Source organism: Molothrus ater, chromosome 25 (assembly GCF_012460135.2).
Source record: "Molothrus ater isolate BHLD 08-10-18 breed brown headed cowbird chromosome 25, BPBGC_Mater_1.1, whole genome shotgun sequence".
Taxonomy (NCBI): Eukaryota; Metazoa; Chordata; class Aves; order Passeriformes; family Icteridae; genus Molothrus; species Molothrus ater.
In genome coordinates, this window is record NC_050502.2 from 1,051,399 (window position 1) to 1,069,335 (window position 17,937).

Sequence of the window (17,937 nt, forward strand, 5' to 3'; positions counted from 1 at the left end):
TGCTAGAAAGCAGCACACAGGAAGGTGCTGATGCTCAGTGGGGCCCTGGGGCCCCTTTCCAGGAGCGTCCCCTGTACCCAGCTGGCGGGAGGAACTCGCCAAGCCCAGCACACAGCACAGCCCAGCAAATATTTATACAACATTGCTCCCTGGCCAGCCAGGGTCCCACACACACGCCAGGCCACGTGCAGGGCCACAGCCATGCCCCATGGGATGTCCCTGATGAGGAATGACTTCATGGGCTCACTGGGACAGGACATGGGGTCATCCTGGACTAGCCAAAGCAGAGCAAGGGGCGTTTGAGGGAAGGGAGCAGGCTCCAGCACCAGTCCTGCTCGGGGCAGGAGGAGGGCGGCCACTCCCCTGCTGCTCCTGGGGAGCTGAGCCAAACATCTGCTCCCGCCTACAGGCTGTGCAGAGCCCGAGGAGCTGCGAGGAAGCCGGAGCCAGGCCAGCCAGAGCGCAGCGGGTGTCAGCTCCAGAGCATCCCTCCCGGGAGGATGCTGCTGGCAGCCCCCAGCCCTGCTGGAGGGGACCACAGGCTCTGCAGTGCTTGGCTGCCAGCATCACCATCACAGTGACCTGGGACGGTGCCTGGGGTGTGCTGTGGGCTAGCAGCATGCCCTGCACTCCCAATTCCAAAAGCTGCTGCCTCAGCTCCATTTCATGCCCACAAGCAGAGTCAGGGCAGTACCCAGCTCATGAGGGTGCAGATGCTGCCACTGCTGCGGTGGGATGCAATGCTGCCTCCCTTTCTGCCTCCAACAAACGAGATGCAAAAGAACATCCTGAAATCACAGCAGTCCCAGGGTCACACAAACATTCCCCCAGTGCTCTGGAAGCCCCAAGGGACATGCAGAGCCCCGGGGACTGGCTGCAGAGCTACACCTCCACACCACAGCACTGCAGCACACACAGACCATCATCACTGCTCCTGCAGCCACCGCAGCAGAAGGTGCTGACTCAGCAGCCAGCCCCGCTAGCTGCTTCTGTACCCCATGAGCTCCTGACTGCACTGCAGCATCCCACTCACTCCCACTGTGACTCAACTGGCCCTAGGAAACACCCAGGGACGGTGCTGAGCCACTACTCAGGACACACCACATCAGGCCTGCTCCATTCTCCTCACCACTGCCTGGTTCACATGCAGGTCTGCACACAAAGGCACCCATGCCGTGGCTGTGCAGACAGAGATGTCCCTGGGGAAGTTCCCAGTGGAGAGACCTTGGTGGGGTGACCTCCAATGTTCAGGAAACAACCCCAGCCTGGATGAGTGGGAAAGCATTACAGGTGGCACCACACCCTTCCTGGAACTGGCCTCAGGGCAGGGAACAGTGGCCACTGAATAGTGGCATAGGAACCAGAGCTGACCAAGGAAGGGAGTAAATATGTTTCACTGTTGGACAAACAGCCCAAGACTGGGTGCTATCTCTGCACATGCCCTGCCTAGGGCCCCAAGGACAGGCAGGACAGGGCAGGAGAGCAACAGCATCCCTTCCATCCCTTCAGTCACATACTCCCTTCACAGGGAGCATCCTGGTGGGTGCTCCCTGTGCCAGGTCCCTGCCCTGATGCAGTGCACAAGGAGGATATAGTGATATTGGGAACAAAAGGTATGTGCTGCCAAGCAGGGGGCCAAAGCAAGAGCTTTCTAAACCCTGAAACCAGCAGCAGGTAGAGAGGAGTGGCAAGTGTTATGCTGATGGATGCAGGCACAGCTGGGCAGGGAGCCAGGATGCCGGTACATTTGGCTAACACAGGAATGCTGCTGGGGTCTCGGGTGTCCCCAGTCAATCCCTGCTCAGACTTGACAATCCCACTCCCTCTCTGAGCTGGGCCTAAAGTCCCCCACAGCCTCCTTGGCTGGGCTCACCCCAACCTCCACCCAGCTGAATCCACCTTGATACCTTGCAGGCAATCCCCTTGCCCCAGTCGTGTCTCACCTACCTCAGCCCTCGCTCCTTCCAGCCTGCTTCCCCGCCGAGCCACAGGCATGCCGGGGCACATCCCACACATCTGTGTGTCCCACAGGGACAGGGACAGGGACAGGGACAGGGATGTGTCACCACGTCCTCTGAGCCGTCTCTGACCTACTGCCCTACAAGCCGGGCCGTGCGCCGGCGCGGTGCGGGGGACGCTGCCCCGAGGCCCGGGCTGGGGCTGCCGGCCCCATCTGCAGCAGCCGCTCCTGCCCGGTGCATTAGCAGCACCGCGAGATGGGGCCTGCGGCGGTGCCGCTTTCTAGGTCAGAGCCAGCGAGGAGGCTGTGCTGGGTGAGGGGCTGTGCTGGGTGAGGGGGGCTGTGCTGGGTGAGGGGGGCTGTGCTGAGTGAGGGGGGCTGTGCTGGGTGAGGGGTTTGGATGAGGGGCTGTGCTGGGTGAGGGGCTGTGCTGGGTGAGGGGGGCAGTGCTGTGTGAGGGGCTGTGCATGAGGGGCTGTGCTGGGTGAGGGGCTGTGCTGTGTGAGGGGCTGTACTGGGTGAGGGGGGCAGTGCTGGGTGAGGGGCTGTGCTGTGTGAGGGGCTGCACTGTGTGAGGGGCTGTGCTGAGTGAGAGAGGGGCTGTGCTGGGTGAGGGGCTGTGCTGAGTGAGGGGTTTGGGTGAGGGGCTGTGCTGGGTGAGGGGCTGTGCTGTGTGAGGGGTTTGGGTGAGGGGCTGTGCTGAGTGAGGGGCTGTGCATGAGGGGCTGTGCTGGGTGAGGGGCTGCACTGGGTGAGGGGCTGCACTGGGTGAGGGGTTTGGGTGAGGGGCTGTGCTGAGTGAGGGGCTGTGCATGAGGGGCTCTGCTGGGTGAGGGGCTGTGCTGGGTAAGGGGCTGCACTGGGTGAGGGGCTGTGCTGTGTGAGGGGTTTGGGTGAGGGGCTGTGCTGGGTGAGGGGCTGTGCTGGATAAGAGGCTGTGCTGGATGATGGAGGCTGGATGAGGGGCTGCACTGGGTGAAGGGATGTGCTGGCTGAGTGGGGTCTGGATGAGGGGCTGTGCTGGGTGAGTGCTCCTGGCCAGCTCCTTGTCCTATCTGGCTCTTGGCAGGAGGGAATGCTCCTGCTCTGCTTCCCGGGCTCTGAACCCAGAGTGTGCAGGCTCCTGGAGAGGGCACCTCAGTTACCCCAGCACCCAGCCAAAGGCATGCTCTGGGACAGAGACCCTGCCATGCTGCCCACTCTGGGAGACCCCCCCAAGTCCTGCTGTGGGGCCGTGGGGGATGAAGCTGTGAAGCTGTGTAGGTCACTACATGGCTCTGTGCCTGCAACGACCCCAGTGAAATGGCTGATCCCCAGGAGATGCCCCTGCAGATAAGAGGGTCCTGTGCTGCCCTGGCTCACTCCTGCACCCTTCCTTGGGGAGGGTACCCAGTGCAGAGCACCCAGTCTGTCTCTGGCATGGCAGAGAACTCCAGGCACATCCAGGAGTCCCCATGCTGGGGACTCCGCACAGGAACAGGACTGTGGCACCTGCCCATGGCCCAGCTCACCGCAGCACTGACAGCCTCACCCACACCAGGGGATTGTGGTGCTGCCAGGGCCTCACAGAGGCTCAGCCATGCAGGGATCCATCCCCAAAGCTTGTACCTTCCTGAAGGAGAAGTAAATCCTGCCCATAGGAGTGCAGGGCTGAGCTGTCCTGGGTCTTTGACCCTGCCCACACTCCCCCTGCTCTGTGATTCATGAATACAAAGTGTTGCTCCACTGCCTCTGAAGCCAAGGGCACCCCAAGGTTATCTGCCTGCATGAGCAGCACCAAGATGAGACAAGGAGGGAGATGGGGAGCAGTGTACCCTTCATCCCCACAGCCAGCCCTGGTGCAGCCTCAGCCATCCAGGGCAGCCCAAATCCACCCCACTGCCAGTCACACCTCGCAGTCCGGTGCCCAGTGGCAGCAAGTGGTGACGTGGGACCTCTGGCTGCCAAGCAATAGGTTAAGATCTACAGGAGGGTCTGTGCTGAACCAGCACAAAGCTCCCTCATTCACAAGCACAGGGCAGCCCCCAAGGCCAGTGCCCATGGGGAGGATGGGTCTGACGCCCACAGTGCCACAGACACTCTCAGCCCACAGCTGGAGCGTGGCAGGGGCAGAAGCCAGCAGATAGCCAAAGCTGTGTCCCCTGCAACTGCAACAAGCACCTACAGGCCATATCTAGGGCACACTGGCCCCAGGATGGGTGAGAAGCCACAGGCTGTGCTCTATCCTGCAGCAAACTGATGTGACTACAGCCACCCTAGGAGGGCCAAAGCAGCACTGTCAGGAGCCCAAATACCTCATCGGGCTCTGGGACAGCTCAAACGCCCACGTTATTTATTTTCCGCTGTGCTGAAACAGGAAACCTCCAACATGTTCAAACCCTGGACTCTTGCCAGAGCCAGGGGCACCTCAACAGTGCAGCAGGAGCTGGACACATCTGGCAAGAAAACGTGAGCCCTGGGAGTGCTGGGTTGTGCCCATCTGGCAGGAGATGCCCCTGGGCCCATGGGTGGAGGGATGGAGGCTGATGGGGGTCCCAGAAGGAGGGACTCTGCTCAGCAGCACACCTTGCTCCATTTAGAGTCATCCATCAGCAATGACACCTCAGTGCCCAGTTCTCACTGGGGTGCTGAGATCTGACCCAGCCTCTCCTACCATGGACCACCAGGAGTCCCACAGGACACCCCCACAGTGCCTGGGGTCACAGGAAGCCACTCAGACTGACTGGTGTAAACTGAAGAGCACTTCTGAAAGCAGCAGGACTGTGGCTCAGGGCTTCTGCAGTTACAGACCATGCACTTTTCTCAGCTCCCTGCTCCAGGAACACCCAGATCAAGCTGGGCACTTCCCACATGCTGGGAGAGCAGCTCATTCTGGCTCAGGAGCCCCAAGAAGACCCAGCTGGCCCAGCACCACCAGCACTGCTAGCAGGGAAGCATCTCCTGGGATGTGGGGACACGATCCAATCCTAACCAGACTGGCTGTAACCCATGTTCCACTCCATCCACCCCCACTGTGCCAGGTGAACCGGAGCAGGTGAAACTCCTGGAGAGCCCCAGTCTGGGCAGGACTCCCGTCACAGGCACGTACCCCGTGGTGATGTCATCATCCTCCGTCAGCGTCTTGCCCATCAGGTCACTGTCACTCATGTACCCCGACTTGAGCTCCACGTCGTCGCTGTCCAGCGCCTCGACCAGCTCCAGGCGGGAGATGTGGCTCAGCTTGCTGGGGCTGCGCATGGGCATGGTGTGCGAGTAGTGCGCGCGCTCGCCGTGCATGTACCAGCTCGGGGTGCCCTCGGAGCGGCACGTGCCCCCCACCGAGGGCGCGTCCCCGGCCTGCAGCCGCGGGCTGGACTGCCCGTAGCGCCAGGACAGAGGGGACGAGCGGTTGGAGAGGCTGGAGACACTCCGTGGGTTGGCTTCATCGCTGTCATAGCAGGTCATCTCCAGGGAGCTGCAAGGACAGGCAGTCAGGGAGTTAGGGCAGGGCACAGGGGGCAGGGGAGATCTGTGCCCTGCCTCAACCCCCAGAACTTGGTCTGCAAGTGCTCAGATACCAAAACTGCCCATTTTGAGGCAGCCAGGCAAGGCCAGAGGCTCCCAAGATGTGGTTGCAGGGACACTGTCTGTCGTGGACCATCTTCATCTCAGGTGGCAAGGGACAGTCCCCTCCTTCCTTGCCCAGTGCCACCCCAGCGTCCCACAGTCCAGGACTTGCTGAGACATGCACACCATGGTGTTCAGTGATGCCATGTCTCCCCAGGGACAGCAGAATAGGACCTAGGATGTGATGGGGACTCTGTGCTCAAGTCAATCTACAAAAGCAACACTCTACCACAGCCCTGCCCACCCACCTCAGAGCAGGGACTGGTGGCAAACACATCTTGGAAAGGGATCAGCACCATTCTGGAGACTGGCTCCAGCCCCAAAATCCAGCTCTGCTGAACTCATCTAATAGGGCACCTTTAGTGGATCTAATAGGGCACCTTTAGTGGAAAGCCTGAACATGCTCCCCTGTGTCTGGGCTGCTTCTGCTCAGCCACTTCTCCCCCAGCACTTCAACATCTGCACCTCAAGATCACACCAGACCCAGGACAGGACAAGCTGGAGTGGTGGCACCAATCCCAGGGAATGTGACAGTGGGCCATGCCAGGGAGTGGAGGCTGTGAGTGAAAGGATGCCGAGGGACAGACCTGGGACCAGTCCCTGCAGCAGCACCTCACACTGAACCCCTGCAGACTGAACCCCCAACGTCTGGGCAGGAAAGATGACCCCAAGAGAGGGCTGCTCACAAGGACAGTGCTCAGCAGCCAGCCCAGAGCCCACAAGCACTTCAGAAATGGGGAGTTCCATCACTCCCTGTGCCTCTCAGGGTGTATTTTGGGCAAACAGTGATTCTAAAACTAAATTTAGCCACGAGAAACTATTACTTCTTAGAGCAGCTCCTTGGGAACCCACAGTCCTCAAATTGGCTCCAAACACTACTATCAGTAAATTATTCCCTAGCTTGGATTAAAGGTTCCTGCAGGAGCACCCAAAGCCAAACCCAGGCTGCAGCATTGAATCTAAAACAGGGAACTACATTTAAAAAAACGAGGAAGTTTGTTAAAGCGGAACTAAAAGGGGCAGCTAAAAGGGTTTTGTTTTTGTCAGCAGCACAAAGGCTGTTTGAGGATGTGCTCCCAGCAGCTCAGAGCAGATGCCAACCATGTCTCTGAGCAGGAGGAACAGAAGCTTCACCTCGAATCCTGGGTTCAGTTCTGGGCCCCTCATGACAAGAAAGACATTGAGGGGCTGGAGCGTGTCCAGAGAAGGCCAATAGAGCTGGGGAAGTGTCTGGAGCACCAGAAGCAGCTGAGGGAGCTGGGGGGCTCAGCCTGGAAAAAAAGGAGGCTCAGGAGGGACTTTCTGGCTCTCCACAACTCTCTGACAGGAGGGGGGAGCTGGGGAGGAGTTGGGCTCTGCTCCCTGGGAACAGGGACAGGAAAAGAGGAAATGGCCTCAAGTTGTGCCAGGGGAGGTTTAGGTTGGATATTGGAGACAATTTCTTTCCTGAAAGGGTGGTCAGGCACAGGCTGCCCAGGGCAGTGGTGGAGTCACCATCCTTGGAAGTGTTTAAAAAACATGTGGATGTGGCTCCTGGGAACAAGGTGTAATGGTGAACATGGCAGTGCTGGGGAAATGGTTGGACTTGATCTTAGAGAGTTTCTCCAAGTGTCTTCCAAGTCCACTGAATATCTCAGTGACTCTGTGATTTCATGATTCTCTAAGCCCCAAGGACATTCATGCAGCCCTGCTGCCAGAAGTATGGTGACATCTTTCAGGAATAACACTGTGCTCTAACAAGGGAACAGCAAAGACTGAGCCCTCAGCCACTGGAAGGAAGAACACAGTGAGGGTAACAAGAGAAATTTGAGGAATGAATAAAGAGAGAGCCCAAAGCAGCTACAGGACACCAGCAATGCAGGCACATCCATAGGACTTGCAGATGACATCTGCATTGGGCAGACTTGTAGGAAGTGTTCCCAAGAGCAGAATGAGTGGGTATGTGTGTAATTACAACGTACCAGGGAAGAGCTGACACAGCTTTGGGAAAGGAAAATCTGGCTCACAGCCGCAGAGGAGCTCCTGGAGGGATGCGGGGAGCTGCCGAGGCTGCTCTGGGCTACAGGAATAAAAAAAGCTTCCACATAAATTCAGCTGTCATGGGATAAGAGGGAAGATCTTCACATGTTTAAGTCCTGCTGAAAGGGACAGAGAGTGGGGTAGGGATCCCTGGGCTATCCATAGCCATTTTTCTTCACAGCAGGAATGCAGCTGAGGCATCCACCATGTGATATACTCACAGCTCATCAAGGAAAGGAAGTGATAGTGAAGACTCAAATCCCACCAGCAATGCTAATTTAATCACCCTTAATGTCCTCGCCCTATTTTCCTAAGACCTGAGCTGAGAAGGATTTCTGAAGGAGCTGAGTGCTGGAGTGAGGAGGGGGGTGGAGTTTGACACTTGTCATTTGATGAAAGCTAAATGAACACAACGCAGCCCTGGCTTGGCATGAGCAGTGCTGGGCTCTGACCCAGCTCCTGCACTGAGCAAAGGGATGGCAGAGCTGTAATGGATCATTTCAGGAAATGGCCAGCTCAGAAAATATTGTTGTGGCCCCATACAAATCCCACTGCCACAGCTCTCTGCTGCTCCTGGCTTGGAAAACATCCAGGAAGCACAGCAAGGGTGAGCTGGGTCTCCAAGGTCTAGAAATTTCAGGCGATGAAAGGGGAGATCAAAGGGCTGCTTCATCATGGACAAGGCTGCTTGAGGGCTGACACGGGAAGGTCTATAATGGTGAATGGTGGGTGAAAGGTGGGAGGAGGCTGCTGCTTTTTGTCCCTTCCAAGACAAAAAGCAGGATCGAGAGAGACCACGAGGTGGCAACATACTCCAGGAGAAGGATGTTCCTGCATCCCCACTTTCCCAACCGGCAAACACCCACACAACCTTGCAAATCCAGAGTGAAGCAGAAACCGTCCAAGATCTCAAGTGAGTGACCCAGGGGCCACAGACAGTCCCAGACGTGTGTCAGAGCCCCCTAAACGCAGACACTGTGCCCTGGTTGTCCATGCAGTGCTCACCCTGTCCCCATCGCCACCATTCCCTCGCTCCAGTCTGGGCAGGGCACCCCAGGGCACCCCCACCTCTGCTCCTGGGCTCTGGCTGAGAGCTCCTCCATCATCACCCTACAGAGAAAAACTAAGCCATAGATAGGGATGGAGCCTCTGGTGCAAACTGGGGTGGGTACAGGTGATATATTCACCTCTGGTGATCCATTCAGGGTCACCTGACCACTGGGAACAGACCTCACCCCCTCTCTCTGCTCTGTTAGCTCCCCTCACTGCCAGCACTCCCCAGCCTTTACTGTCCCAGAGCACTTTAGGGGACAGGACTCTGCTGCAGCACCACGGACACCCCATGGGTTTGGGGGCTTCTCTCCAAGCCTCCATGCACAGGGTCCCCAGGTCACAAAGCACCACTGATTCCCTCCCACCCACATGGCCCTCACCAGCAGCAGAGCTGCTTCCCATCTGCCCCAGGAAGGAACTGACTGTGGGGAAGGGGCTGGGGGGGTTTGTGCTGGGGCCTCACCTGTGAGACACCTGAGAGCCCCTTAGGCTGGACATGGTCTCCTCCAGGTTCTGACGTAGGTCCAGCACATTCTGCACTGTCCTCTTCCTCTGGGACTCGGGGTCTGTGGAGAGACAAGGTGAAGGCTTTAAAGGGATGGATGGATGGATGGATGGATGGATGGATGGATGGATGGATGGATGGATGGATGGATGGAGCACCCCCCTGCCCATGACCATGACCAACAGCCCTGGCTCTGCCCATTAGGAAGGGACAGGGCAAGTCTGGCACCAGGCTGGAGCTGCACAACCCTGAAATGCCACTCCAAGCATGCAGCTGGAATGGTGATGTCTAGTCCAGAAAGGATGAGCTGGCAGAAACCAGGTGGGGCCACAGGACCCACACAGGTGACAGGAGCAGCATCCTGGAACAATGTCCCCAAACCTGCCCCCGCATCCCCCAGGCCCCAGGGGTGCTCCAGCTTGGGAACATGAGTGCTGGAGCAGCATCACTTGGTGTGCAGGCAGTGGGACCGAGGGGATGTCGGGGGCTGGAGGACACTGAGCCCCACTCATGAAGGAGTGGCTGCTTCTGTGCAGGACTGGAGCAGCTGGTGGGACTGAGCCCCCACAGGCACAGCCCAGAGCTGAGGATCCCCAAGCTCTGTCTGCCCTGGGACTTCTCTAGGTGTACACACGCTTGGCATGGGTGTGTACACACACACACAGAGCCATGCACCCCCCAAAGTGCACACGAGAACACGCATCTACCCACATCACAACCACTTGTGCACACGTGCAGATATATACAGGCACCTCCACAAGCATGTACATCCACCTGCACACACAAAGGTGTGCACCCTGCCCAGAGACACCTGCACAGATGTGTAAGAACACAGACACCTGCACAGAGGAGGGGGTCACTCCTGGCACAGCCCCAGCAGTGCTGTGGGCTCGGGGCCATGGCTCCAGCCCCAAGTCCCCGTCCTGTTCACGTGCACCCCGGGCACTAACAGCCGTGCCACTGCAGCTTTGATCCCTGATTTCAGGCCTTTCAGCTGCAGCCTGCCACGGATCTGAAGTGACAGCAGGCGTCAGGGACATGGGATGTGGCTCCTCCTAATGTAACGTGGCAACCAGTGCTTCAGGATTTGCAACGGCACCGGCACCATGTGAACTGCAGGGACAGGGGGATGGGGGACACTGCCAGCACACACCCCAGTGCAGGGACAGGGGACGGGGGACACTGCCAGCACACACCCCAGTGCAAGCACAGGGGGATGGGGGACAGTGCCAGCACACACCCCAGTGCAAGCACAGGGGGATGGGGGACACTGCCAGCACACACCCCAGTGCAGGGACAGGGGACGGGGGACACTGCCAGCACACACCCCAGTGCAAGCACAGGGGGATGGGGGACACTGCCAGCACACACCCCAGTGCAGGGACAGGGGACGGGGGACACTGCCAGCACACACCCCAGTGCAAGCACAGGGGGATGGGGGACACTGCCAGCACACACCCCAGTGCAGGGATGGGAGATGGGGGACACTGCCAGCACACACCCCAGTGCAGGGATGGGAGATGGGGGACACTGCCAGCACACACCCCAGTGCAGGGATGGGAGATGGGGGACAGTGCCATGCCAGCACACACCCCAGTGCAAGCACAGGGGGATGGGGGACACTGCCAGCACACACCCCAGTGCAAGCACAGGGGGACGGGGGACACTGCCAGCACACACCCCAGTGCAGGGACAGGGGATGGGGGACACTGCCAGCACACACCCCAGTGCAGGGATGGGAGATGGGGGACACTGCCAGCACACACCCCAGTGCAGGGACAGGGGATGGGGGACACTGCCAGCACACACCCCAGCAGCTCCCCACCAAGGCATAGCCATATGCCAGTGCTTGAGCAAGGCTCCTTGTGTGTTCCTGTCCCCATCACATTCTGGCCACACCTCAGGCAGCACCCATGGGTGCTACCTCATCCCCAGGCTCCCCTTGTCTACCTGCCTGGGCAGGAGCACCTCAGACCAGTGAAGCGACCCTGATTTATGCATGAAGGGGGTGACAGGCAGGAACAGCCCGATGAGACGGGTTCAATGAAGCGGGTTAAAGTCAGTTGTAGATGAGGTAAAAGGGCTGGTGAGCCCACAGGGCACCCAGTGTGGCCAGCCACATCAGAGCATAAGGACACCCATCCCTGCATGTGTCCAATCACCCCAGTCCAGCTCCCAGAACCTGGCTCAGTAGGATACCAGTCATTATTAACTCATTATTAAATCTCCATTGTGGAGATTGGAGGAGTTAATCAAAGGCACAGAAGCTCCAAGTGCATGTTGCAATGGCACTGACCCCCATCCCCAGCTTCATCCATTGCACCAGTGGAGGAATTAATCAAAGGCACAGAAACTCCAAGTGGTCCCCAGAGCCACAGGATGGGGATGCACAGGCAGTACAGGACAGGGATGTAGCTGAGGTGGCTGCACACAGGGAACCAGGGTGCAGGAGAGTCTAGAGAGGCCCTCAGTGCTGAAGGGTGGCACCCACCTTGCTCTGCAGCCAGGGACAAGGGGACACCATGCCTGTCTACTGGGGCAAGAAAACATTGTGTTGGCACCTCAAAGCTGCAAGGTCCTGCCCCCAAGTTGCCTGCAAAGATGGATTTTCAGGCTTGAAATGGCAGAGCAGGAACCTGTGGCCAGTCCCTGGCTGTCACGCTGCAGTGTGTAGGGCAGTGGGAGATTTGGGCTCCTTGAGCTTTAGGGAACAGCAATACCAGCAATACAAAACCCACCAGTGTCCCCAGGCGGGTCTCCATGCAGGAAAGGACTTGGCACCTTCAGCTCCTTTACCCTGGCCCCATTCAGCTGGTGCTGTCACCCACACCCAGCCCCTGCAGCCAGAGAAGGTGGCACACACACTCTGGCAGTGCCACATCCCTGCGTGCTGGGCCAGGGCAGAGTGGGACGGGATGAAGAGTCACTGTTGTCCCCTGGCGCCGGCAGTGGCTCCCACCCTGCCAGCTCGGCAGCGTGCTCCTCCCGGGCATGGCTCCCTCCCAAAGCCCCGTCTGCCTCCCCCAGGGCCACCCGCAGCCATTCCCCGGGCACAGAGCCAGCGCGGGCCTGGTGCTGCCTCCTCCCCGGGCGCCACTGCCAGCGGGGCTGCTCCGGCCATCCCAGTCCCAGGAGCAGTGGGGCGAGCCTGCCTGTGTCCCCAGCTGCCCTGACTGAGGGGCCAGCACAGGGACACCCTGCACTGCTCTGCTGCTGGGCCACCAATGGCAAAAAGCAGCATCCCACTGCTCAGGGACAAGAGTTCCAGGGCAATGACACCGACCCACATCCCCAGCTTCATCCATTGCCCCATTCGTCATCCATGCCTGGATAAGACCACCCCAGTTCTTGGGTGACAGTCCAGGTCACTCTAGACTCCAGGAAAAGCAGCAGCTCTCACCCTGGAAAGGGCCAAACTGGGACTGGAAGAGCTGCTCACCCACCTCTGGCACACATCCTGCTGCTAGCACTGAAGTGCCACCATCTGCCCCCACAGTGCTGTCCTGGTGGTGACACAGGGACTCCTGCAGCTCCCTGTTCCCCAGGGGCAGCGAGGGGCCAGGGGCTGGATCGGAGCTCACCGAGTCACCGCATGCCAGAGTTGAGTCGAAACCGGAGCCACTGGGAGAGGCTGAAGTGTGGGAACAGCAGGAGAGCGCTGGATTCCTCCCCACATCGATTTAGTAAGCTTGTGCAGCCAGATGTTTCCAGCTGCTGGAGCATGGAGCAGCAGAGAAGGCTCAGCCCATGCCGTGGCAGGGTCAGTCAGACGCTCAGCCTAGGCCAGGCTCAGTTTCCCAGCAGCTATGGCTGGGATGTGTTCTGCAGCACTCCCCACTCCACTGGAGCTGCAGGCTCAGGGACTGTTGTCTCCCTGCCCCAGTCCCAGGCTGGCCTGCAGCCCCTCAGCAGATTCCACTGCTCTCACAGGCTCTGACCATCCTGCTGTTACAGAGGGAAGGGAGTGCTGCCTCTGGCCCTTTGTCCCCCGTTCTGACCATGCACAGGGCAGCCATGAGATGCAGCCACTGTCCCCAGGCCTGCACTGGGAGGTCACCAGAGCCCATTGCCCAAATCACTTGTCCCTGTGCCAGGCTGGCTCTCATTTGCCTATACCCTCTGCTGTGCTTGAGCAACTCTCACTCAGCTGAGAGCTCCCACTCAACACTCCTTTCTCAACTGAGCCCTTCAACATCAGCAAATATGATACAGCTCCACTTGGCACTCAAGGAAACTGAGGGAGGAAGCCTCAGCCCAGCCCCAACCCCCCCCTGACCTGCAGCACTCCCTGGCATGGCTCAGCACTGACCACCACATTACACACACACAGCAACCTGGCACTGTGGGCGCCTGTCCCCGACCCACACAGTGCCCATCGCCCCCATCTCCTGCCTGCCAAGCTGGGGCAGCAGCAGGTACCACCACCACAAGAAGGAGCATTTGCAAGGTGGGATACAGAGGCAGCCAAGGAGGAAGAAGAGGAGGAGGAAGAAGGAGAGAGCTGTGCTGGAATGGCTGGCTCAGGGCACAGCACTGTTTGCTGTGAGTCTGACTGTGACGGGCAGCACAGAACCATGGCTGGACAAGGCCAGGGAGCTCCAGGCTGTGCTCATGTCCAGCTCTCCCTGCACCTCCCAGAGCAAGCAGCAGCAGTTCCTTTGTCCGTGTGTCGGGGTGCAGCCCTGGCCCCGCAGCCGGGTGCTGCCGACGTGGCCAAGTACGTCAAGGAATGAGGGAATAATCAACTCCAAATGGCTCTGACAGCTCATTTCAAAGAAGCATGTGGCCACCAGCTCCTGCTGGGGCGAGGCAGGGCTGCATGCGTGGGACACGTGTGCCCCATGTGCCTTAGCACAGAAACTCGGTGTGTGTGTGTGTGTGTGTGTGTGTGTGTGTGTGTGTGTGTGTTTGCATCATTCATGTGGGGGCCACATGGCAGCAAAAGCCTGCAGAAAGATGCATGTCTGCATGAGTATCACCTATGCCTGTGACCTTGCACATGTGCCCATGTGTTCCTATGCAGGCAGTGGGACAGCAGGACATGACACCAACACGGGCACAAGGGTGCCAGGCTTGCAGGGGTGCACCGTCTGCACTCAGCATGAGCATGGCACTCACACCTGTGTTTTCTTGTGCCCTGTGACCCAACTGGTCTCATTTCAGAGGATCCAACTGAAAAAGGACTCCAGTTGGCCCAGTAAAGATTTCACCAGCAAGCAGGAATTCACCGGGAAAGGCTGCGTGGTGTTCCTGAGTCATTCCGGTGGGCCCCTATTACACAGTAGCTGTAACGAATTTCCCCAGGCTGGAAAACATTTCTAACTGCTTGCTCAATTCCTTCCAGTGCATTGAAAAATCCACTAATAAACTCTGCAATAAAACCCATTCTCATGGGGCTCTGAGCCTCCTCCGGCCCCGCTGCACTCCCTGGCTCCACGAACCCTCGAGCAGACTTGCACTGCTCCCTCCATCTGCCCCAGCCCCTGCTCCCAGTCCTGTTTATGAATGAATCAGCACAGGCACCGTTTTGTTGGTATTTTTCTTGGAAACCTTCCACTCTGGCACTTGGAGACCACCCGAGGGGAAACCCAACAGCCCAAGCTCAGTGTGAACCTCACTGAGCCCTGTGGGTTCCTCACTCACACTCTGCAGCCTGGGACTCTCACCAGCATCTGGGTGTGCCACCTGCAGTCTTCCTGAATGGAGTAAATGGCCTTATCTTGCATTATTACATCCAGCTCTGATTCCCACTCCTGGATGGCTGGGCAGGGGGATGGTCGCAACCTGCAATCCTTCTCTTTGGGGCTTAACTGTCTTTTCCCCCCAACAGCTCCCAAACAGGCAGAATGAGCAGTGGAGATGGCTAACAGGGCTCTGTGGGGTGACTGCCATTCTGCAGTGTTGGCCTTGTTTTCCAGCTCAAGCCCCATCCCTGAAATTCCTACATGCTTTCACCAAGGATGTACCAGTAGCCCCAAATTACCCCTCTCCCTCTGGAGATGTCCCAGGGCACCCAAGCTGGGCAGAGCATCTTCCACACTTGCTCAGCACTCTGGGAAAGCACCACACTCGTTCCTGCAAACCTGCTGCCCCACCCAGAAGGCAGCAGGTACATTAGCACTCCTGGTTTTATTATTTTCATTGGTGTGAGCAGAGAGCTGGCTGCCAGCCCTGCATCCTCTGCAGCAGTGTCAGGAGAGGGTCCTGATCCCTGATGGGCAAGGACAGGGCCACCCAGCACCCTGGTAATGGGGTACTGGGGTACCTAGACATCTGACTGGTGTTCTGCTGCCCCCAGGCAGATGGATGGGGAAAGCCTGGCCACCATTCCCTGAAAGACAGCAGCAGCCCCTCAGCTGGTGGAGTTGGAGGTGCTATTCCCCATGGGCATGGAAGCACAGCCTCCTGCCATCAGCGATGGTGATGTGCAGGGGAAGCTACAGATACCTGAGGTCCCCACCTGTGACTCCACCAAGGCAGGCTGACCTCTGCACATGGTGCTGCTCTGCACGTAGCCCTGCAAGGCTGTGGGAGGAGGCTGGACACAGCCCAGCACGTTCTGCACTTGCCCTTGACCGAGAGAAGAGAGGCCAGCAGCAAGTCTTGGGGGAGACAATGGGGTTACAGCAGGCAGCACTGTGGGGGTAGCATGTGTCCTGCAGAGCCCAAGTCCCCCAGGAAGCACCAGCTCCTGTGGAGCCAGAGCCAGAGAGGTGACAGGGCTCTGGTTTGGCACAGCCACCCCACGTCTCACATGTTGCTGGACCCTTCTTCAAAGGGCACCGTTGGAGCCTCCTGCAGAGCCATGTCAGAGCCACCCTGACATGGCTCTGCAGGAGGCTCCAACCGTGGCTGCAGAGGGGGAGGAAGCAAATTCCCTACCTGCACTCACTGACTATCATTGCACCCCACTTCTGTAGTCATCATCTCAACAATCATCACCACCACCATCCCATCACTGCCAACATCCCCACCACTGCAGACATCATCACCACCACCATCCCCACCACTGCCACCAGCACAGGCAGGGGCAGCCCCACACTGTGGGAGGGGGCCACCACCTCCCTGCTGGCAGGTGAGAGCAGACAATAAGCAGCTGTGCAGCAATGACAGGCTGGGACTTGAGCCGAATCAGCACTTTAGGGGCGATCGTGGCTGCTAAGCCTTGAGAATCACTGCTCATAACAAGGGCAGGGCTGAGAGACCTGGAGCCTGGACCCCGTCTGGCTCCAGTGAGCCAAGCTTTTAAAAGGGATTCAGACTTTCTCAGGCTAGAGCAGCCATAAATCTACTTAATTGGGTCTCTCCCATACACAAGTTTCCAAGTGAATCCACTGGAGAGATCCAGACTGGGCCTCCAGCCCATTTGTGGGTTATTCTTTCAATGGATGCTGCGCTTGGCCCCAAACCACCCCACCTGCACATCCAAACCACAGTTCCTTTTCCAGATCCAGAGCCTCTAGCTGCTCCATGTCCAGGCATTTCACCTCTGTGCTCCTCTGTGCTGATGAGCTGGGGGAGCCAAAGTCCCATGTTTTGGGACAGATTCTGCTTCTGCACTACTCACCCCAGAGTCAGACCTGCCTCCAAAGCTGCTCCTGAGAGCATCAGAGGAGCCGGGAGCATCCCAACACCCCTGTCCCCAGCACCACAGGTCTCCAAAATAATCCATGCAAACACTTGTGCAGCTTGGGAAGGAGGGGGATGGTAGGTTAACAGGCCAAATCCACGCTCCAAGGGATGCCCCGAGCCTCTGGCCAGTGGCACACACAGCAGCAGTCACACACGATGACACTAACTCCCTGCTGACAGCCCCAAGGCTTTGGGAACACGGAGACAGTGTCACCAGTGGTCACTGCACCTGGGATTTGTGCTAAGCTGACAGAGGAGGGTCAGACTGGTCACACAGCACTCCATGCCTCAGTTTGCCCTGGAGCCTGCCATTCTCCTCACAGTTCTGCATTACCAAGGTGTGCTAGTGCCCTGCTGGTCCCCAACACAGCACAGCTGTGTCCAGCCTGGTTTCAGCATCCCCATCACAACACCTTTCCCACAGCCACCAGCAGATGGTCAGGGCAATGCTGCAGACCCTGAGCAAAAAAAGCCAAAAAGTGGGGAAGAAACGGAAAAAAGCCCTTATTCCCCAGGGTGAGGCAGAACAGCACAGTCAGGCCCCGGAACAGCCGGCAGCAGCGGGTTCACACTCCCCACACATCACCAGACGCAGGTTGGACATTGTGGAAATTCAAAATTCCAGATGGCTCTTTTTGGGTGGGTTTTTTTTTTTGCCTTGCCTCATTTCCAAGGCAACAAGACTCCCTGTCATCTGCCAGTTGCCATAGAGATTTCACCTGATTCTGCTTCAGCGGAAGAGAAAGCCGGGCTCCTCGCTGCTGCTGAGGAGCCACGAGCCGAGACCGCCTTCAAACTTACTGGGAAGAGCAGAGATAAATGGGGCTTTATATGAGGAAGGCAATGGGCTGATTCAGAGGATCAAAGGAAGGAACTGCGGGTTTCTATAGCACAAATCAGCCCTTCACTTAACTGCTTTGGTGCCCTCCAGATGTGCCCTGCATCTGGGGACGTCGCCAGCTCTCGCTCCAAGCTTTGCCTGGTGGAGGAGGGGGGATGTGGGTGCATGGGGAATCCTGCACCCACTGCTTACAGAGAATCAAGGACCAATCTGGGTTCCCTGCAGGAAATGGAGGGCACATGGCCTGTGCAGGTGACAGCCATGTCCTAACCCCATAAGGACCCTCCCTCACCCTGTGCAGCCCTTCTCCAAAGGCCCTGT

General features: G+C 58.2%; 1 protein-coding gene across 2 annotated transcripts in view; it reads right to left on the minus strand.

Annotated features, from left to right (window-relative positions):
* Positions 1–17,937, minus strand: part of NAV1 (neuron navigator 1) — a 61,597-nt gene that overhangs the window by 21,313 nt on the left and 22,347 nt on the right. For both annotated transcript variants that reach the window (XM_036398278.2, XM_054517271.1), the window contains exons 4-5: positions 9,102–9,204; positions 5,049–5,414 (exon numbers count right to left, since the gene is read on the minus strand). In XM_036398278.2, coding sequence (XP_036254171.1) covers positions 5,049–5,414; positions 9,102–9,204 — 469 coding nt within the window. The remainder of the gene's footprint in view (positions 1–5,048; positions 5,415–9,101; positions 9,205–17,937) is intronic.